We start from the raw sequence: 23,922 nt of genomic DNA, 5'->3' as shown, positions 1-23,922 counted from the left end.
GGCAGTTTTTATCTTAGCCAAAGAGCTTGCTTGGAATAACGACTTAATTTTTTCTGTGCTTCAATTTTCTCTCTTTTGTGTTTTGTTTGTTGTGTTTTTGTTTCAGGTATTATTTGTTTAGGGTTTTTTGGTGTGTGTGTGTGTGTGTGTGTGTGTGTGTGTGTGTGTGTGTGTGTGTGTGTGTGTGTTTAAAAAGAACTTTCACCATATAGGCCAGGATGGTCTTGAACTCACAGCCTATCTCAACCTCTTGAGTGCCTGGGTTGGTAGGGTTGGTAGTCTTTCTCTTACATGTAGATTTTAAGTGTGAGTATAAATACGTGAACCACCTAAAACAATGTCTGGTGCATATTATCTACTGTTATTATTAAGAGTTCATAATACTTGTTAAGTGATAATTGGCTACATTCAGAAGTAAACACAGTGCTGTCATAATGTCAGCTAGCACTATAGAATGCTCGGGAATATGTTTTATAGGAATGACATGGAGCCTGATAGGAAGGTCGTCATAGAAGATGGCGGCACAACAAAGTAAGACCTGCATGACTAGGAACATAGTGATTCGGGCATGAGAAAGTGTCAGTCTGAGAAAACAGTCCTCACAAAATGAATTCGCAAAAGCGAAAGCTATCCAATGATATCCCAGTGAGTTTGGACTATTTTAAATTCAAGTAAGTGATTTTAAAATTTGTTTAGAAGAATGGAAGTCTGAGATTAGCCCCAAAACACATGTAAAAAGTGAGTAGTGAGGCTGGGGTGGCCTGATGTATACTGTCTCCTATGCCATGAAGTACTGTATCACATCCATGTGTTATTGGTGCAAATACTAAGAAGTAAATCAGTGTAGTAGGATAACATTTTAGAAATAGAGCCTAGTATATAGGGAAACTTAACAGAAAACAAAAAAAAAATATATCTACTTCAGTGGGATTTGATAAACGATGCTGGCACAACTGGTTATCCATCTGGAAGAATTTAAAATTGGTCCCATATCTCTCAACATATTCAAAAATAAATTAAGATGGATTAAAGACAAATTGGGGAGGGAGGCAGTAAGAATTCTAGAAGTTAATTTGAGAGTCAGGTTAGCACATGGATGGCTTTGGGTATGGGTAGCTTCAAGCACAGTGGCTTAACCACCTAAAGGAATTACCTTCTCATCAGTAATCTAAAAGTCAAACCATCCAAGGATCAAAACTGCCACCCAGGAACCGGGATCCTACCATCTTTTCTTCTCTGCCACTCTCAGCACATGGTTCTTATCCTCCGTATCTCTAAGTGGTTGCTACACTTCCATATTCCTGCCGGAATGGAGCTGAATGTGTGGGGGTGTGGCTTGTTCTTCACAGTGAACTCTTCCTCTTGACTCTCAGAGACTTTTCAGAACTCTGCTATGTGGTCCTTCTTCCCTCTAGGAAAAGAAGAAACATGCGCTATGTTTGTTGCACAATTCTTACAGCAGAGGTGACTAGGAGAAAGTGGCTGTGAATCAGTCACTTTCCAGGCACTTGCCCTGTTCCAGGGACTACCAGCATAGCTCCAAACTAGAGGGGACTCTTACATTAGGAGCAGAAACCGTATGCTTACATATGCTTAAACGATGAGATTTATCTAAAGCCATTTGCATATAAACTACAATGCCCACAAATAAAACTCACTACATTAAAGAAGATATATTTCTGACTTGTGAACATAGAGAAGATGTGAATAACAGGATTAGAGAGATGGCTCAGCGTTGAGAGCACTTGTTCTTGCCTGGGTTCAGTTCCCAGCATTCAAATGGTAGCTCACAACCACGTGCAACGCCAGCTCCTGCGGACCCAGTGCCCTCTTCTGACCTCAGGAAACACTAGGCAAGCAAGCAGTGCACAGATATGCATGCACACAAAACACTCGTGCTCATTAAAAAGGTCAATATGAATCTCACAACAACAAAAAAAAATAAGTGCAGGATTAGGAAGAATCGGAAAGAAACAATATGAATAAAGAAGAGACTCTAAATGGGGATTCCAAAACTTTATGCAAGGGCATGTGTAAAAGACCATGAAATATATAACAAAATTTTACCTACAGAGTCCCCAATAGCAACATTTGGGATTTTGAGAATCCCTGGGAGGAAGAGAAGATAACAAAATAATGATACCAGCTGTATTTGTAGTGTATGTCTTTGAGGGGAACACCTCCAATTTTAAATCACCAAAGGCCAAAGGCCAAAAATCATCTCTGCTTTGGAAGCCCAGCATGTGTGTCGTTCCGTCTGAGCATAGGAGAGAAAAAGCACCTCCAAGTCAACCACACACAGGGCTAAAGTGAGCTTTTGTGGTAGGAGCCCAGCACAAAGAGGATGCAATTCATTACACAAACACACACACACACACACACACACACACACACACACGCATGCACACACAATCACACCTTTCTTACTTCCTCTTCTTCTTTACATCTCTGTGTGTTTTAGAGACAAGATCTTACATTGTATCCCAGACTGTCTTGGAATTAGTCTGTAGCCCTGGCTGGCCTCAAACACATAGCTATCCTCTGGTTTCACCCTCTCACGTACTGTGATTACAGACACTCACCGCCAAGCCTGGCTTGGTTTAGCTTAAAGATGAAATACAAGCCAGTCTCCAGTGCTAACGGAAACTCTAACCTTTAGAATCATAATTTTATCCAAACCTTTTTTTGTTCTCTTCAATTCCTTTTCTTGAACTTCTGTATTGTTCTCAGAGTTGTCTCATATTCCAATGTCTGCCGTTTTTGTCTCTACATAGTCTTTCACGACTGAGAGAGCTTTATTTTTCCTATAGGTGAGGAAATCTGAGACCCAGACTTGTCACAGTGGGCGCACAAACAACAGTTGCTGAGTTCGGGGGATAAGTGGAGGTGGTTTCAAACCATTGTTTTTCTCTCTCTCTCTCTCTCTCTGTCTCTCTGTCTCTCTCTCTCTCTCTCATTTCTACTATAAAACTGCATTAAAAAAGCTAGATATGTTCTGGGTTATATCAGACTAGGCAGAACAGCTTAGGTTACAAAAAGACTAAAATATACAAGAAATTTGATGAATCAGACTTCATCAAAATTATAAACAATACCTTTAAAGAAATGAAAATGTAAGCTACAGCTACAGTCAATAAAAAAAATAATTTCTGTGTGCATGTGTATATACAAAGGACTTGTATATAGAATAGATAAAGAGTGCCTACAAATCGTTAATAAGAAAATTTCTAAAAGAAATATTACTTAAAAGGAATACAGGTCTGGGTAGGGGTTTGATGATGACTGCACATATTGTCCTTAGTTGGTGCCATAGATCGAGCAGAACCCCTGGGCCCAGATCTGCCCATCGTAGTGTTCTTCTTGTAGGTTTCTAGGACCCTCTGGATCCATCTATTTCCCTATCTCCTATATTTCTCCCACCTTAGGATGTCCTCACCACTATCCCATTTTCCTGGTAAGTGAAGACTTTCATAAGACATACCCCTTGGCCTAGCCAAGGGAGAAAATATTCTCCACAGTTAAGTGGAGACTGGGGACTGACTTTCACAGGAACTCTGGTGCCCCTTATTTGGCCATGCCCCCTTGATGGGGAGGCCCAATGGCACTTGGAGGAAGGATAGCAGACTACCAAGAAGAAACTTGATACCCTTGGATCATATTCAAGGGGAGGAGGTCCCCATCAGTCACAGTCATAGGGAAAGGGAATGGGGTGAAAGCAGGAGGGAGGGAGGAATGGAAGGATGCACGGGATGGGATAGCAATTGAGATGTAATATGAATGATTTTATTTTTCAATAAAAAATAAAATAAATAAATAAAAGGAATACAGATGTTTAATATATATGAGGAGGTTCTAAGCATCCATTAGCCACCAAAATAATGGTGATTACAGGTACTGTGGGGTACTCTAGCTCACCCACTAGAATTTCTGGAATTAAAAAGAAAAAAAGAACAAGTTTGGTTGTGGTAGGTGTTCAGTGATGCTTACACTTGGGAGGTAGAGGCAAGATGATCAAAAATTTTGGATTAGCCCAGGGTATATAGTGAGAACTTGTGTCAAAAAAAAAAAAAAAAAAAAGTCTGGCAGATAGTTTCTATAGGTTATATAAGCTAAAGGAGCTTGCTGGCAAGACTGATGAATAAATAGAATTTAATCCCAAATCCCAAGCCATAGAGGAGGGAACCAAGCCCCAACCCCTCTGACACGTGTACTGTGGCATGCTTCTGCGCGTGTGCGCGAGCGCGCGCGCACGCGCGCGCGCACACACACGTAAACATAACACACTGTGACTTTTTAGAATGGGAAATAATTGGCAGTGTCACATAAGGGCAAGTATGGCGCAGTGTAGCACTCATGCACTACTGATGGAAAGTGAACTGCAATTTGGCACCACCACTTTGGAAACTGGCAATTTCTTGCAAGCAGTTAAAAATAACTTTCCCCACTCCACGAGCCAGGAATTCACCTCCCAAGTATTTACTTGAAACAAGTGAAAACACTTGTGTAGAGCCACCGCGTTTGTAATGGGCCCAGAGGAAGAACACTAGGTAACTGAACCAACGCGCAGTATGTTCCTTCAAGCTGAACATAGCCTGACTGTACCAAAGAATGACGCGGGACATGTGACAAAGGAAAGGATCTCGGGAACATTCCACTGATCAAATGGATCCAGAATCCGTGCCATATGACTCCATTAACATGGCTCAAAGAACAGACAAGCGCGATCTGTAAGAGGCAGGAGAGCTTGTCTATTAGTGGTTGACGGGGGTGGGGGGACGGGGGTGGGGGGTAAAGGGAGATGCGGGGAGGGGAATAGCTCAGTGGGCTCAGTGCAGCGGTGCCATATTTGATTTGGGCTCGGGATGGCTGTGTTTCTTACAGCGCCTACGGCATACGGCGTCTGCTGTGGGTTGATGAGTTTTACTGTATATGAGACTTTCTTAAACAGTACTCTCAAAATGAAACCAAAAGTAGACACGGTCAAGCATGGATAATTGAATGTGGCATGTTTGGGGTTTATCACTTCCCTCTCATCCAGCTTTAGCCAGAGTGAGATTCCATTTGGTTCTGGGTGCAGTCACGTGGTCTCCACTGAGCTATAACCACAACCCTCGCTTAAAAACAACCTCAGATGCTGTTGCCCCACAAAAGCTCTGTAGAGTAAAAACACTTTGCACATTACAATAATAACACACATGACATTTCCTGGATTAGGCTGCGAGAATTCAGAGGTGGTGGCACATCACTGGGAACTTGCCTTTCAGATATTTCCTTAGCTTCCGAGTAGAAAAAGTCCTTTAAGCACTTAGCAATTGGTGACTAGTGGGTGAAGGCTGTTGACCATTACATTACTAAAATGTTAAGTAATGTTTAAATGCTTCTGTATAGTATATGTTCCAGATAGATGAAAAGAATTGAATTCAGATTTCTTAAAAATATAGGACAGGAAGGTTATACATATAATTTTAGAATGTCACAAATAGCGTTGGGCAGATATAAAAATAGTATTAATAACTCCTTTAATTAAAATACTAATTACGTGGGGCTGCCAAGATGGTTCAGTGGGTAAAAGCACTTGCTGCCAAGTCTGAAGGTATGAGCTTGATCCCTGGAAATTCACGTGGAGGAAGGACAGAACCGATACTTGTAAGTTGCCCTTTGACCTCCACATGCACAGCCCATACCCACACTGTGACATGCATGTACCTGCATGTGCACTTGTATGTGTAGTCACACACACACACACACACACACACACACGCATGCACACACACCCACAAAAAAACAAATAAACAGAAATAATAATAATAATAGTAATATCTACGTGTCTCTGAATCATTTTAGCCCTGGCTCTGGGAATAAGATGGAAAAATACCTCTCATGTTCTTCTTACTTTTATTTTGTTTATTTGTATATTTTTAGAGTCCGAAAATATATTAAGCCTTCAGACATGTTGGCAATTGTCAGAGGAAGATTCAAGAGCCAAGAGGAAAGCGCTTTTAATTTTAAAGACTGAGATTTGGTTTAGGCTTGGGTACCATTGTAGTGAATACCAGGAACCGATCCTAGACTTCAAAGGAAATGCAAGCATATGGTCCTACCACTTAGCACTTAATGCCGCTCTGCATCTCCACTCAGACCCAGACTCCTCCTTTCCCCAGTGCTCCCCCTCAGCTCTGTCAGCACACAAAAATGAAAAGAATCCCAGGGCCCTGCCTTGTGTTTTCTGTTATACCGGGGCTAAGGAAATTTAGCTCTGTGTGTGTGTGTGTGTGTGTGTGTGTGTGTGTGTGTGTGTGTGTGTGTGTGTGTGTCTCGAAAATTGGGTTTTATAAAAAGAGACAAAAACCTGAGGCATTAATCAGATCTACCAGGCTAATTACTGCAACTCCAAAGTTTATTACTTTTAAATATTAACTGCTTGAAATGATTCATTTGGAGATCAAACGATTAATCCTTCGCCGTCGCTATGAATGTCAGCGGCAGGATTAAAGGATTTAGATGGTCATGTTTGCTCAACCTTAAATTTCTCTACTAAAGACTCGAGTTAAGTAGGCCCCGGTTTATCACTGTTTCAAGTTAGTGTTTCCCTCTTAGCTCCTTCTTTTAGCTCCCCTACCTACCTGATTGTTAACTCATTTTGGCTAAGCACGCAAGCTCTTCTTTCAGGCTTGGCGGTCAAGCAGCTTTGTAGATTACTTAGCAGAAGGTGCGAGCAGATAGACGTAGCTTAGAGGCCTCCTCAGGACACAGTAGGAGTAATCCTTTTCCCCTGCCTTGGCCTTTATGGGTCTGATGCCTTGAGCCCACAGGCTTACTGCTGAACTTGTATCCGGTTCCTTGCCACGTTGCCAATTTTGGGTACACAATGTGAAGCACCGTGGTGCCGCTTCAGTCACAATTATTAAACACCTGCTGCTTCATGCCAAACCACAGGCATACAGAGACCAGCACCTCCCACAGTCTGCCTATCAGATACCAGAAGAAATGTTGTTGGGGGTGTTATCATCCTCAGGGCCTCGGGTTGTTCTAATGGCATTATTAGGAAGTGAAACAGCAAGCTCAAATTTGCAGAATATCTTTTGATAAGGGAAATATCTTAGCAATGCTTTAAGTGCAAACGGTTGCTAAAGTCAGTCTCTCAAGGTTTGTGTGCATGAAACCTAACTGAAGATTGAGAGTCGTTCTTTCTTTAAAGTCAGTGGACTCACAACCCAGGCTTTCCCATTTGTTCCACCAAACCTTCCATTCAGTAGCCATATAAGTCCCATCCCCCTGGAAACCTCACACATCTAAAATCTTTTTTTTTTTTAAGTGGTATTCTGTTTTTTTCTTCTTGAGGAAGTCCCTGGGGGTTTTCTATTCTGACCCACCTCAGCAAATCCACCTTGCTGAGCACCTCGAATTCCTGTGGACAGAGGAACCCTCTGTGGCTGCATTCGAGATGATTGTAGAGAGGACAGCCCAAGCAGTGGCCCTCAAGCTTCCAATTGCTGCGACCCTTTAATCCAACAGTTCCTCATGCTGTGGTGACCCCCCCCCCCCCGGCAACCATAACACTATTTTATTGCTACTTGGTAACTGTAATTTTGCTAGTGTTACAAATCGTAATGTAAATATCCGATATGCAGGATATCTAAACTGCAACTCCTATGAAAGGGTCATTTGACACGTTCCCCCCCCCCCACACACACACACACAAGGGGTTGTGACCCGCAGGTTGAGAAACGCTGCGGCAGAGGCTTCCAATGGACCTGTGTTTGTAGTAATGACTGTGGAGCACAGAAGTCATTGTCAGTGTTCTCTCGAAACTCAAGAATATCAGTGAGGAAGAGAAAGATACCTATTTTTTCTTCATCCGTAATGGCATATCGAATTCTCCTCAATGCTGACTGGCCTGCGACACTTGAAAGTCACACGCGGCGTTGGTGAATCACAGCTGTGGCATATCTGTGAGGACATTTCCAGAGAAGATTAACTGAGAGAGGAAGGCACGCCCTTGATGGGCAGCGCCATCCCCTAGGCTGATGGCCCAGTGGAATAAAAGGAAGAAAGGAGGAAAGTTAGTTTATTATTGATATTCCTCTTTTGTCTGCTTCTTGACCCTTCCTGGCATACGCTTCTCTCTCCTCCCATGAAAGACTGGTTGATCTGAAACCGTGAGCTGAAATAAATAAATAAAAGTTTGAAACACTCCGAGTATAGCTCCGTGACAGAGCAGTTGCTGAACATGTTTGAAGTTCCAGGAATTCAATGCCCAGTACCAAATAAAATAAATTTCCATTCCATATTTTAGGATAGGCATGCTGCTCAACAGGTGGCAAATTTGACATTAAAAAAAAATTGAAGCGTAAAGGAGGAAATAATGTGTGTGTGTGTTTCTATGACTGTGTTGTCATCTTTCATTTTGTGAACACACCTAACAGTGGAGCCCTGGTTAGCAGGCGCACATGCTGATTCTACCAGCACCTGATAGGAAACTGTAGTTTTGGACCATGCCTGAGAACAAATAATGACATTCGAGCTCACAACAACCAAGGGAAATGACACAAGATTGTAGTAGATCATTTTATTTCGGTGTTATAGTCACACGGATCAGTCCGTCCCTGTTTCATATTTGACTTATGGTTGTTACTTTGGAAAAACGGATTTTTATTCTCTTCAAGGATGATGCACGTATGAAGAAGGAAAGCATACACCACTTCATTTCTTTAGAGCAGGAGGGAGTCTTGGGACACAACTTTTCCTAGAGAAGGTGATTTTGAATCAGAACTATTAAAAAGCAAATTGACAAAATTCTTTTTTAAAGATGTTTTGATTTCCCCCCCCCCTTTGGTTTTATGTATTGAGATAGTAACCGTGGGGGTTGGGGGGTGAGGTGCTTCAACCCCATTCTGTTTTGTTGTTTTCTGTTTTGTTGTTTGTGAGCAATCCCTCCTAAGTGGACCATCATGAGTTATATATATCCTCCTCTTTATTCACGCTTAAAATACAAGCACATTTGTATCTGTTGGCTGGTTCTCTCTCTTCCTTAGTTTCCCAATGGGTAATCATGCCATACTCACTGTTGTGCAACTGACACTTTCAACACAAAAACAATATATGCATGGCTTTCCTCCAGATCTGAAGATATAAGTCCAAGTTTCTGGTTTAAATTAGCAATACAATGTTCCATAGCGGATACATGCATCTCACTCAGGCCGTTACTCCCCGGTAAATGTTTGTTTGGGTTATTTACATTTCACATGCACGCAATAGTCAGTGTTTCTATTCATGTACATTTAGGATGAAGTGACTTCGTGCAGCATGTGGTTATTAATATAAGTTATCTGGCTGGAGAACGTTTGTAATTTCAACGGGAAGGCATTTTCTAGACAAAGGGATCTAGAATGAAGTATGAATAGAGTCTCATATCCTGAACCGCTTTCGGGAAAGAGCAGTGATTCTGGGTCTCCTCTGGAAGTCAGGACCAATGGCCTGTATTCCAAAGACTCGCTGCAAATTGTAGACCCTGCTTAGCGTGTGCCGTGCTAGGGAAGGAGCTGATAGTGAAGAGTGCTGGTGAAAATGTGAACTTGGGGCCCTCATACTTGGAAGATGGCGTAACACATGATGCCTTCCATGGAGAGTATCCCCAGAAAGTCAAGCATCTAGCTATGCTGTGGCTCAGCACCCCCTCTCTTAGTTGTAAATCCAGGAGAGACGAAGACATACACACACGAAACCTTGTGTAAAAGCATCCCTAGTGGTATTTTCATAGGAACCCCCAAATAGAAACAACTCAACTGCCCACTGACTGACGAATGGCTATGTGAAAGGTGATGTGTCTGTACATTGTAAAATTCGGATATAAGAAGGAATGAATTTCTGATAAAGTCTAAATGTGGGGAGTTTTTTGGTCTTTGTTTTTTAATTTTTCAAAGTTTGCCTTTATTTATGTGCACATACAGGTGTGTGTGTGTGTGTGTGTGTGTGCGTGCATGCCTGTGTGTGCCTGTGTGAGTGTGTGTGCGCGCGCGCACGCGCGCGCGCGCGTGTGTGTGTGTGTGTGTGTGTGTGTGTGTGTGTGTGTGTGTGTGTGTGTTCATGGGCACACATTGCTAAGGTATGAATGTGGACACTTTGACAGAGGACAACCTGTGGGGATTGGTTCTCTCCTGTACCACCTTGGGGTGCATTGATGGAAGTCAGGTCAAGCTGGAGGAAACGGCCTTTAACCCTGAGCCATGTCACCAGCCCAGGTTTGAACTTGAAAAATTTGGTGCTCAGTGAAGCCAGCCACTCGCAGAAGAGCACACACTGTAGGCTGTTCTCTGAAATGTTTCAAATCAGCCTCTGCACATATTGGAAGTTCATTAGTGGTGTCTGATGGATAGTAGAGGGAGGACACGAGCAGAAAATGTGAGATAGCTGATAATTATGTCATCTTTTATGGTGATGATAAGAGCATGCAAAAATTGATTGTGGTCATAGTTGCAAAAAATCTGTGAACCTCCTAAAATGTATTGAATTGGGCACTTTAAATGCACGCATTGCATGGGCTGAGAATCGTACCTCTTTAGAGCTTATTATTACGTGTAGCTCAATCAGATGACAGCTTATCCAGCATGCATGAAGCCCTGAGTCCAGTACCCATCCCCACATAAAAGTCAGTGTAGTGTTGCACAGCTGTAAAGCCAGCGTTTGGATATTGGAAGGCAGGAAGATCAAAGTTCAAGGTTCACCTGAAGCGGGAGGTTTTCCTGCTTACCCCAGGCATAACGCCTCTAGCTGTTTACAAATACCTAGGCCATATAGCTAGGCTCTTCTCTGTCTCATAACGTAATAGCCCATTTATATTAGTCTACATTCTGCCAAATAGCTGGTTACCTGGGCTTAGGTTCCGTGTAATCTGTTCTCCTCACATCTGGCCAGCTGAATCTCTTGCCTGTTTCTAGCCTAGAATCCCACTGCCTATCAGATGTCCCACCTTCTATTTCCTACCTCAGCTATAGGCCACAGGTTTTTTTTTAATTGACAAGTGTTTTGGCCATACAATACACATGATATTCCTTCTACTGTCACCCTCAGTATGGAACTATGGTGAGTTCTAGCCTAACCCAGGCTATATGATAACCTGTTTTAAAACACACACTGCAGAATAAACACACAAACAAACAAGGAGAGAGAGAGACAGACAGACAGACAGACAGACAGACAGAGAGAGACAGAGAGAAAGAGAGAGAGGATAAATGTCAGTTTGTGCCTCTTGTTTTCATATAGTATTTTAAAATGTCGTTCTTAGGAAAATCTCTCCCTTCTAAGTACTTCAAAGATAGGAAGACAGGCTGAATAGCTAACCCATTTTCCTGATTTCCCTCATTTATTTGTGGCATAAGTGCTATACTGCCATGTTTGAAGTATTTATTCGTATACCAGCCTGTCTACTTTGTCACATATACAAATTCCTTTTTTTAAAAAAAAAGTATACACTTATTTTAAAGAGATGCAACCTGCCTTGCTTGTATTTATTCAATTTTTCCTGTATAGATTTTTCAGTTTATGAGTATCATAAAACAGAATTGCCTAATCTAATCCAAGCTAATGTTGCATTTTAATCACAGTGCATTCCGCCCTCAGGTATACTTTGTTCTTGCTACAATTCATTGTTTTGGTCCTGTTTCAAATTGTACTAGGGAGATCTGCTGTTGGCCCTAGCTGATCAAGGTTACCAGAAGAATTCAATGTGCAGCAGACAAAAATAAATACTTACTTGCCAATTTTAGACAAGCAATTAATATAAAAGAGTGTGAAGGGCAAAAAGGGAAGCTAAATTAATGGTATTAGAACTACTGCAAAGAACGTAAAGCTAGTAACTCTTGTTCACGTGCAGCTGGGGCTGATTCAACACACAGCTCACAAGTGTTTATCCTTCACGGAACGGTCTCAGGTGGCCCCCCCGTGTGTCCACTTCTCTCTGTCTTAGGTGGCCCCCCATGTGCCCACTTCTCTCTGTCTTAGATGCCCCCCCGTGTGTCCACTTCTCTCTGTCTTAGGTGGCCCCCTGTGTGTCCACTTCTCTCTGTCTTGGGTGGCTCCCCGTGTGTCCACTTCTCTCTGTCTTAGGTGGCCCCCTGTGTGTCCACTTCTCTCTGTCTTAGGTGGCTCCCCGTGTGTCCACTTCTCTCTGTCTTAGGTGGCCTCCCATGTATCCACTTCTCTCTGTCTTAGGTGGCACCCCATATGCCCACTTCTCTCTGTCTTGGGTGGCCCCCCGTGTGTCCACTTCTCTCTGTCTTGGGTGGCCCCCCGTGTGTCCACTTCTCTCTGTCTTAGGTGGCTCCCCGTGTGTCCACTTCTCTCTGTCTTAGGTGGCCCCCTGTGTGTCCACTTCTCTCTGTCTTAGGTGGCTCCCCGTGTGTCCACTTCTCTCTGTCTTAGGTGGCCTCCCATGTATCCACTTCTCTCTGTCTTAGGTGGCCCCCCGTGTGTCCACTTCTCTCTGTCTTAGGTGGCCTCCCATGTATCCACTTCTCTCTGTCTTAGGTGGCACCCCATATGCCCACTTCTCTCTGTCTTGGGTGGCCCCCCGTGTGTCCACTTCTCTCTGTCTTAGGTGGCCCCCCGTGTGTCCACTTCTCTCTGTCTTAGGTGGCCTCCCATGTATCCACTTCTCTCTGTCTTGGGTGGCCCCCCGTGTGTCCACTTCTCTCTGTCTTAGGTGGCCCCCCATGTGTCCACTTCTCTGTCTTAGGTGGCCCCCCATGTGTCCACTTCTCTCTGTCTTAGGTGGCCCCCCGTGTGTCCACTTCTCTCTGTCTTAGGTGGCCCCCCATGTGTCCACTTCTCTCTGTCTTAGGTGGCCCCCCGTGTGTCCACTTCTCTCTGTCTTAGGTGGCCCCCCATGTGTCCACTTCTCTGTCTTAGGTGGCCCCCCATGTGTCCACTTCTCTCTGTCTTAGGTGGCCCCCCATGTGTCCACTTCTCTCTGTCTTAGGTGGCCCCCCATGTGTCCACTTCTCTCTGTCTTAGGTGGCCCCCCTTGTGCCCACTTCTCTCTGTTGCCCCCACACCTTCCCTAAGACAAAGCCGGCTCAACACAACTGCCCCAGCTCCTTTGTCTCTACCAGCTGTCTCCTCTCTCAGCCAGGAACTTTTCTTCTCTCTGCCTCTTCTACCCCAAGGGTAATCACATTGAAGCAGAAGGTCCTAAAAATCAGTAACGCCTAACCAAAAGAAGAAGAAGACCAAAAGAGAAGAAGAAGAAGAAGAAGAAGAAGAAGAAGAAGAAAGAAGAAGAAGAAGAAGAAGAAGAAGAAGAAGAAGAAGAAGAAGAAGAATCGGTAGCAGTAGAATCCAAAGCGTGGGGCTGGAGAGATGGCTCAGAAGTTAAGAACGCTGGCTGCTCATCCAGAGGTCCTGAGTTCAATTCCCAGCAACTGCATGGTGGCTCACAACCATCTATAATGAGATTTGATGCCCTCTTCTGGCCTGCAGGTGTACATGTAGGGAGAGCAGTGTATACATAATAAGTAAAAACATCTTTAAAAAATAAAGAATCCATCTGCAGTGAGGCACTTTTCAATGATGGCAGACTACTCAAGCTTTGCTGGTGATGTGGCTGTTTGTGAATGATTTGAAAATGAATACTTAAATTCTATGTCCCTCTATAATTATGCCGCTTGCCAGTACGTTTTCAGGGATTTCTCACATTTACATAAACCATCCCTCCCCTTCTTTAGTGCTTGCGCCTTCATGTGCTGCACCACTGAGCACACCTCTGGTCCAGAAACCATCACCTAGGTCAAGCCATGAACACCCTGACAGATCTGGACAATGGCAGCAAAGAGACTCTAGTGGAACTCGTGGGTGGCTTTAATGTAGATGCATCTGAAGTCAAGTTCACCGTCCTTCTAGAAGCAAATAATAATAATAATAATAAACTTTTTAGTTCAGTGGAAGAAATCAAGCAGTGATTTCTGCTATTGTTTTTGCTTTGTAGTTTAAATTTTAGAGCTAGCCCTAAAGAGATTTGAGTTCTTATGAGTCACTGGCTGCAGAGGGTCACATAGTTCTGGGGTTTGGGTTGTGTGTGTTTCCATGAGGATAGTGTGTGGGATACTTAGCTGCAAAGCGAGCTCTGTTTACATACCTGGAGAGCAATTAAGGACTGCAGCGGTCTGCTTTCTTTCCATGTAGATTTCCTAACAAGGTGGCAGTAGTGTGAAAAGTCATTAACTTGGAGAATGTTTCAAGTTGTAGTCAGGGAAGTATAGATTTCTGGTTTTGGTTTGTTGTTGTTGTTGTTGTTGTTGTTGTTGTTTTGGAATATAGATACTTCCCAGGACAGGAGAGACAGTTGAAAGGCACGATCATATATGTCTGCCCCCCTCTAAAATTTACTTTGTACTCTAATTTGGAAAATCTATATGTTTGATGGCAATGCGTGAGTGTGGCAGCACTCTTGGCCCACTTTAAAAGTGACCAGTAGATAACAATAAGGGAATTCTTCCTTCCGTAGCCCATCCATTTCCTCTCACCTTGTTTTGATTGCCTTTCCTAGGTGAGGGCCACCTGACTTCTTTACAAACACAGACAATTCCCTATCAGGCCACCAGCTCGCCGCCTTCACCCAGTCTGCGGAGAGGAGGCCTTCGTTTTTCTCTTCTCCCTTTTCTTTTTTCTTTTTCTTTTTTGTTTTTTTTTTTTTCCCTTCCATGCTGATTTTGATTCCAATGCTTATTCACATCTCTCTGATAAGCACAGTTTGATTCTAGCTAATTGTAGCAGCCGACTCTCATTTTTTATGAGTGTCATTGTCGGAACCATTCGGAAGTCTGACTGAGATAAAGCTGATTCCAAATCGTGATATGACCACAGCAACAAAACAATTAACCACACTAGTCTAAATGTGCTGGGCCTGGAGGGGGCTAATATCTTTGCAACCAAATATTTACTATATTGTGTCTTATGTTTGATTTATTGCCTAGGAGAATCAACATGCCATTTTATCACAAATAATTTATAAGTACCCTCTCCTAAAAAATATAATGTAGGTTTCTCATAACAGCAAATTAACTTTAAAATATTCATGTAGATCCATAAGATGGAAGTAGGAAAATTAAGACCATGTGTCAAATAAATACCTAATATTCATAAAAGATTTGCTAAAGAAGTTGTGTTTAAATCAGTATTTGTCTACTACTCTTCTCTATATGTGTTTGATTCCAGAGGTGCCTATATGTGGGACCCTCTCATAGACAAGATGTAAAAGTGGGAGAGCCTTATACACACACTCTACAAACATGTTTCAAATACTTTTCATCCATAGTGTCATAAAATACCAAAATTCCAAAAGCAGACAGAAGGTGGGACGCGTCATTAATACTAACGGTCCTTCTGCAGTGTCACCTAATTTAAACACTTTTGCTTTAAGTGATTGCAGTGTCATGAGTTTTATTATGCTCAATTTATTAGTAAAGGCTCGCAGAGTTCACAGCCATCTATTTTCAAGGAGCTTGATTGTGTCATTAATTTTTAAAAACATATCACTCCCACTTTCTTTCTAGAGTGCACTGTACTTGAAAAACTTGGTTCATTTTAGTCAATACAGATGTCCAGGTCTATCTTAACTGAAAACATCCAGAAAGTCATAGATATGCAGTAAATAGTGGTAAATTTCAAGTTATCACACTGTGAGTGTTGATTACACACACAAACATACACATACCCTTGCATATACATACATGAAGATGTACACACACAGATATGCATTCACACATGTATACCATACACACATGTGCATGAGCACATTCATACACATAAAAATATACACATTCACATGCACCCCACACATATACATGCGTGCTCACACACACACACCACATTCAGGCACACAGACATATACACATGCATACATGCACACACCCAGGGGCATGCACAGGTACACACATACACACGTGCACAGACACATTTATATTGCTTTCTAAGTTAAGGCGGGAAGATACAATTAAAATGATCAAACGCCTGTTGCTGCTGAAGTAGTAACTTCCTCCTGAGGTAAACTTTATTCTTACCCGATGAAGTGACACATAATTAGGGGGAAAATTCCAAAGTTTAGGATCAAAACCAGGACAGACGGCCATTTCTGTTGCTTCATCATCAGCTAAGCCAAGTTCTACGATCAAGACCAGTTCTTCCCTCTGTGTTGAGTTTTCATGGCCGAGCCGTGAACCCATCTCTGGAGGGGCTTGTGGGTCTAACAAAAGGGATCTGAGCTGAAGCCTCCTCCCAGCCCACTGGGCCTCCTCCCTTCCCATAATTCCATCCACTTGACCATATGCCATGCAAAGCTGTTGCAAACACCTGGTGCTGATATGGGTAAAGCCTGGACAATTGAGCGTTTCTTTCAGGGAGGTTTTCTTTTTTGAAAGAAAAAGAAACTAAACCACAGGAATCATATACTCACTAGTTGTTATCTCTCTTTCCCCCCTAATTAGGACAGAATTTTACCCTAAGGCAGTTAGGAGTGTGTGAATCCGCAACTCGAAGAGGAGCGGCATTCTGTGCGGAAATGGGGCTCCCTCACAGAGGTTACTCCATCAGTGCAGGGTCAGATGCGGATACGGAAAACGAAGCAGTGATGTCCCCAGAGCATGCCATGAGACTGTGGGGCAGGGGGGTCAAATCGGGCCGCAGTTCCTGCCTGTCCAGCCGGTCCAACTCAGCCCTCACCCTGACGGACACGGAGCACGAGAACAAGTCGGACAGCGACAGCGGTAAGTGCCACTGTTTACTTTACGCTGCTGGCATTTGGTGCTTCTGTGTTATGGTTGACTGTAACTCATGTTTTATCTTCCATTCTCTCTCTCTCTCTCTCTCTCTCTCTCTCTCTCTCTCTCTCTCTCTCTCTCTCTCTCTCTCTCTCTCTCTCTCTCTCTCTCTCTCCTTTCTTTTCTTTTTGTATTAATGTAATAGAGCCCAAGAAAATACTTGTGAATAGTGTGGAGACTTTCCCCCTAGTGGGAGGAGAAGTGCATCAATATTTGATGTCAAATTATTAAATTCTGCAAACACTGTGATGCATTATATAGTTTTGTAAAACAGTTTTGTGTACGTTGTGGGAGTGGGGAGAAAAGATTAAGTCTGACTTGTATTGGATCAAGTCACCTGTTACCCTACTATGGAATAGGAAAACAGTGTTGATAAAGTTTCCCTGGAGCCAGTTTGCAATCAAAGATGTCTTTGTAGATTTCTCTTGAAGGTATCTCAGAGACATTGCAGAATCTTACAATGGGTGAATGAGCACACAGAATAGTTTATTAACAGCGCTCAAGTGATTGAAAAACAAATTTGATCATGCTTTAAACTTACTAGCTGATGAGGGCAATTGAAATCTTGGTAAAGAATGGGTGCGGCCTTTGATGTCCTTGGGAACTGGATTACTGTGCAATTAAGGCTACATACAAAAACTGGGATTTGAGGATGTCTAAATAGCAGCTTTGCATGGTCTTAAAAAATGTCATTATAAAAAAAATGTCATTATAAAGTGCTGGCACTCTATCACCCTGTTGCCAGTGTTGGGTAATAATATGAAAATAATTTATATGCAATAATAAATTGAAAAGAAAGCTTCATTTTCTTTTAGCCAGCACTGCTCCTAAGAAGAATTGGAACATCAGCAGTAACACCGAGAAAAAAAAAAAAAAAAACAAAAAAAAAAAAACACCTCTTCCTTGGTTTTTAATATTAAGAGATTGCTTCTCCTTTAGACTGTTATCAATGTGGTGTCTATCCAATGCATCAAACAGCAAAGAGAAAATTAAAACAGAAGATTTGCATGAAATTTGAAAAGAAAGATGATCGTTTATTAATAATATTTCACCTTTATTATTTATTGAGCAACGTTGTCAGCTTTGCTCTGTAACAGGAGAGCAGATCTGCAGTTAGTTCTCAGTCTCAGCTAAGACATCGTGTGTCTTAGGGCTCCCTCCTGCTTGCTAGGCATTTCCTTGCTATTCCTGGGGTGGGAAAGTTTAATTTAAATCACTGGAAACAATTTATTTTGTGTGGAATATTCTAATGCATTAAACCAAAGTCAATATAAATTAGCAACAGACACCCAGGATCTTCGTGTTAGAAGTGTGAGTCCTTGGTAGAGTCTGGCTTTAGTCCAACCCCATAATAGAAAGCAAGGATGGTTCTTTTTCACAAAAATGAGCCTAAGAATCATGCTGCCCATATTTCTGCCAGCCAGTCCATTCTCCTCTGGACAGTCCATATTTACATCAGTGTTCATAGTGGATTCAGAAGTCACTAACCTTAAATGCTCACAGTTTGGAATAAATACTGCCTCGTGCCCTTCACATGATATTCTTTGAGCAATGACAAGTGTATATTAAGATATTGCATTTGCCCTCTCATTTTCACAATCACATAACAAAATATTACATAAAAGAAAGGAGGAGACTGCATGTAGGTAATACATTTGGTTCCTATAGCCTGCACCATAACCCATCCATACCCTTATCTATTAAATCTTTCACACTGGACCAACTTGATCTTTTTCACTCCAAATCTTCGTAGCATAACTTTTCAAGTTTTATATTAGCAAAGTACATATTAACTTTCTTATTCTTAATTATGTACCATGACAAATTTCCAAATATGTACCATTTCCCCTCCTTCCCATGACCCCAGAATGCTGGCAGACTTGGCAAACTTCAGTTCTCAGTTTGAAATTTCCAACTGGCTGTGAAGACAACAGAAAGCTGTGTGCGTGTTTCACGCACTGCCTGCCTGCGCTTGCCTTGGTATTGGTGCCTAGAGGAGAGTGGGGTTTTTTTTGGCATGCTCACAGACCTTGTGCTGAGAACAGAACTAAAGAAACAGTGTACCCTTCCTTCTCTCTAGTGGCAGCTAGCAACCAACATCCAGAGCCTCACCTTGAAACTCTGGACATTTGGGCAGCATTTGGTGAGAGCAGAGAAGAAAGTGGCAAAGGCAATATGTTTTAAGTTGGGCGGTGATGATTTAAACCTATGCTTACTCTTTCCTCAAGATTTGGTTGTGGTTATTTTTTTAAACAACATTTTGATGGTCTGAGAATCCTCAGTGAGGTTGCTTTGAGGAAGGAAACAAGAGGGAGTGAACTGATACTGTCACCATGGCTGCTGGCTGTTTCATGTGTTTCATATGTGTATCCATAATGATATTTTAGATGAGCTTATTTGTTCTGAAATTTCAGCGATTACTCGGAAGGAGCAAAAATTCAGTAATTAATTACATCTACCTTTAAGGGAGCATCATTTTCCTCTGCTGTGTAGAAGACCCTAGAACTGTGAGTTCGGAAATCAAACAAGGGAGATATAGACTTTTGTATCTGATTTTTTTTTAAATATGCTTTTTTTTTCTTCTTCTTGGCTACTTTAAGGTAAGAATTACGATTTGGAATTATGTACAGGTCCTTTAAACTTTTTATTATTTTATTTCATGTTTTGCATACATGTATGTCTGTGAATCATATGTGTGCCTGGTGCCTGTAGAGGATAGAAGAGGGCATTGGATTCCCTATAAGTGGAGTAACAGATGGTTATTAGTCACTATGTGCATGCTGGGAATCAAATTGAGTCCTTTGGAAGAGCACCCAATGCTCTGAACCATGGATCCATCTCTCCAGCCTTAGGCAGGTCCTCTTATTCCATTTATAAATAATATCTTCAAAACTATACTTTCACAACTAACTTTAGTCAAACACGTCTACTATAAAATTTCAAAAACAACTCAATTCAGCTCTCCTCGGGTATTTTAATTTACTCTAACATTGACAGAATTTTGATCTTCTAGTTACATTTAATTGATTCTTCAGTTACGCATTATCTAATTTTATACATTTTTGAACTGGCTTGAGGTGTCAGGCAAAGTTGTAATTATAAGTGTGTGCTCATGTATGCGCGTGAGTGTGTGTGTGTGTGTGTGTGTGTGTGTGTGTGTTACTCTACAATAGGAAGATTATAACAAGGAAGACTTAAGTATAATAATGAATCAGAATGACACTGAGGGCCCAGACACAGCAGTGTTTTCATTGAATTTAACATGGGACTTTGCACTGCCCGTTTTTGTAGTTGGAAACACGGAGAATGATGCTGTTTTCCCCGGGAAAACATGTTGCTCAACATTCATACAACTATGCAAGCTGAATGCCTGACGTTCCAGTATAACTTCAAAGGAAAGCTTAGCCACCAAAGGGGAACAGATTTCATTCATTTGTTGGCAAAGAGGCCAACAGCTCACATTATGAGGAGCTGGAATCACTGCGATGCTGATGTGATTTTGATGGCTGGGGCATCCTGCGAGAGTGAAAGACTATTCGGAGTTTAACACACGCCTCATGTTAGAAGAGATAGCAGAGATTCACGAGTGATCAACTGTGTGGAAGTCCTATCTTGACATTACCGCTTTCTGTGGTCACAATCCTTGCCCTATGTCAATTTTCTTGCATATTGGCAAATGGTGGGTGATGGTGATTTTGGACCCCCTATTAACAGCCACTCCAGCAAGCATGCCCTTAAAATGGTACCAAATAAGTGAGATGGGCACCTGGTTTTTTGATCATTTTAGGCTTCTTTCCTTTCTCTGATGGGTGGCTGAAAGACCCCTGACCTCATTCCCACTATCCAAGTAGGCAAGTCATCTGATATTATTTCTGAATATCTATCTAAATGTCAGGACCAAAGGACTTCGCAATATCCATCTTTATGCCTTTAAAAAAAAAATGCCCTCGTGTGCATGGTTTCCCAGCAGTAGCCGCAGGTCCTGAATTTCGTCTTAGTCAGCTAGCAGTGTGGCGTGGGGGAAGCTGCCTGAGTGAAGACCTCAGCCATCAGTGTCCAGATCATCACATCTGCCCCCGCCCCATCCCTGACCACTGATGTCTGCATCACTTGCGGTCCTGGCTTTTCTACCCTGGCTGCTATGTGGTCAGCTGAACTGCCAGTGGTTTGTTGGAGGCTCCCTAATCTTACTCCTTCTTGTCCTGTCTATCTCTTAGTGCTCCTGGGAGGAGGGGGTGATCTTTGATCTAAGGACAACCTTCAGTGTCAGGCAGCCCAGGGGGAGTTGGCCCCTGCTTTCTGCCTCATCATGATTCAGGGCCTTGGGAGTCCTCATGGAAGATTTGTTATTGGCTCCTGGGCCTCCCGGTTCTGGGACCTGGGGCAAGTCACTTAACCTTTTTGTGCTATGGTGTCTACCTGGGTAAAATACAACTAAGAGTGAGCAAGCAGTACACAGCTCATATGGGTAAGACAACATTGGGCTTAAATGAATGAATGCCGTGGTCAGAAGAGGACCTGGCTATAAGTGAGTGTGTTCTGTTTTGTTGTTGTTGTTTTGGGTTTTTTGTTTTGTTTTGTTTTGTTTGTTTTTTGTAGAGATGGAAAAATAATATCCTTGAGTGATGATGAGACTTAAATGAAATGAGCAATATCAATTATCTGCCTAGCTTCGGCCCACAGACAATGTTCCTCCCCTTTCTCCTCCCCGTTTCCAATCCATCTCTCTCGTACCCCGCCGCCCCGACCCTGTATACAGTAGTCAAGCATGTATGGGTCTGGTAAGGAGAGAGAACACTTGTGGTCTCCTCTAACGATCTGCACAGTCTGTCATTTCTGTCACCGTTTATTGACTCTCCTATTTTCCTTCGAAACCCCACATCCTTTTCAATTTACTGTAATTAAATGAATGCACATTGAGTTGTGCTGATAATTAGTCTGATGGCTGTAGACTTCAAAGACTTCAGCCTGCTCCTTCTCCTCCTGGCCAAAGGAAATTTCAAAAGCAATGTTTCCCTCAAAGGCATGTTACTTAGACAGCCAGTCAATTAAGAGACCATTTAACTGACGCTCATCAGTTCACACAGTAAAATAGATCCTTCCCATAAGACTTTCTTTCTCACCTGGAGTCTTAGCAGTGCACCTGTTGAAGGACCCTTCTAAAGCCACACTAATTGTGTGTGATACTGAAGGATTAAAGGCTAATTGGACCCACAACAAGGGTGTAACGTTAAAGCAGGGTCTATTTGTTTATGCAGAAGATACTTGCTTTGCACAGCTAAAAAAAAAAAAAAAAAAAAAACTACGATTCAAGGAAATGGGTATTATTAAAAAGTCAGCTTTCTATATGGAAAGAGAAAGTCTAAAAGTTGAGTTACTGAACCCTTCTTGGCCTTTTGGCTAAGATCAAGTGTGAAAGTTGAGTTACTGTATTTTAAGATGAAAAATAGGTATGTCCGCTAAACTGACTTGATAAACCATCAGCCTAGCTAGACAAGTAGGCATATAGACATGCCTCTCCACATCCATCCTTCAATAGAGAACTTGAGGTTCTTTGCCATCTAAATCACCATCTGTGGCCAAATAGGTTCTCTAGTAGCATAGGCAGAGAAATTGCCTCTCTTTTTGAACAGCTGTATGTAGGTAAGAGAGAGGAAATAGGAGGACCTAAAAGCTATTCAATGACCAATTAAATTTTAAGAGTTTGGGAGAAATTACTAGTGGCATTGCAGTAGCCTGGGATGCTATGAGTGACAGAGACACCCTTAGCAAATAAGGAATAGCATTTGGATTTTCTGAAGATAAATTCAAAGGCAGATGCAGGTTTTGTTCACTAGACTGATTCCATTCCTCAGTCTTTACCCACAAGCATCCCTTGGAAAAAAAAATTGGTTGTGAGAATTAGGGTGGAATTCCCTTGCTGTATGAAATAGGTGCTGTTTTTGGTGTTATTTTAATTGTGTGAGATTCTGTTACACATACGAAGTTATAGCTTGAATGCGGATTCCATTAGGGGCTCTCTTCTGCAGTGTAGTGGTCAATTCTGGAATGTTCTACCACTGGAAATTCTGTTTTGTGTTTTATGTCAGTGCTCTAGTATGTCACAAACAGCTAATGGAGTAATGTGGGATGCTCACTAAATCAAGCTCAGAGTTAGGGTGCTTTGCCAAATACAGTCAAATTGTTTCTAATATGTGAAATAATTGAATTTCCTGGGTATATATACATTTATAATTTCAATTTCAACTTACCATGCTATGACTAAAAGCTATGATTTTCATTTAAGGATGAATGACCTCACTTCATGGGCGAGTATAAGTTACTCTTGAACGCAGAAGTATTGATTTAAGTAAAATTTTAAAATATTCTGGTGTGGTGGTACACACTTTTAATCTAAGTACTTGGGAGGCAGAGGCAGGTAGCGCTTTCTCTCTCTCTCTCTCTCTCTCTCTCTCTCTCTCTCTCTCTCTCTCTCCACACACACACACACACACACACACACACACACACACACAGGAATTATAAAGACATTATAATTGCTATTAAATATTTGCATGCACTTATATGTCTCCATCCTATGGATATTTTTCAGAAAATATTTTTGTGACTCATTATATAGATCTTTCCATTTCTAATAAACTCATATTCTACACAGTTTGGTAAAAATTATATAGGAAATAAGCTCCCCGTCTTTAAATCTGGAACCTTCTTATGGTGGCAGAGATAAAGTCAAAGGGAAGCACACTGTACAAATATCAACTGATGATGTATGCTATTTTGATTTTTGAATGTGTTTTTGATATCCTTGAGAAATCCCAGTGGTAGCAGTGAAATTGTTTTAATTAATGAATTCAGTGGCAGTGAGTGCTGAATCAGGTTTATGGGTATAATTATCACTGAAATAGAAAAAATAAATGTGAGCGTCATAGGACCTTGCTTTATTTGCCATTTTGAGTGTAGTCAAGTGTTTGAAGAGCAGCTAACTACTTTTTGTGTGTGTGTGTGTGTGCTATTTAAAGAATAATCTTCTCAAGGCAGGGCATAGTAATTCTGTTTATTAATATCACAGACACGCAATATTATATGTGAAAATCTCGTACGTTACTTGGTG

The 23,922-nt window shown here is 41.9% G+C and overlaps 1 protein-coding gene across 1 annotated transcript in view; it reads left to right on the top strand.

Annotated features, from left to right (window-relative positions):
* Tenm3 (teneurin transmembrane protein 3) overlaps positions 1-23,922 on the top strand; it is a 505,702-nt gene that overhangs the window by 10,688 nt on the left and 471,092 nt on the right. Inside the window, exon 2 of the mRNA XM_051169939.1 lies at positions 16,479-16,757. Coding sequence (XP_051025896.1) covers positions 16,479-16,757 — 279 coding nt within the window. The remainder of the gene's footprint in view (positions 1-16,478; positions 16,758-23,922) is intronic.

Source organism: Acomys russatus, chromosome 27 (assembly GCF_903995435.1).
Source record: "Acomys russatus chromosome 27, mAcoRus1.1, whole genome shotgun sequence".
NCBI lineage: Eukaryota > Metazoa > Chordata > Mammalia > Rodentia > Muridae > Acomys > Acomys russatus.
Note: the sequence above shows the minus strand (reverse complement) of the source record. Positions and strands in the feature narration are given on the sequence as shown.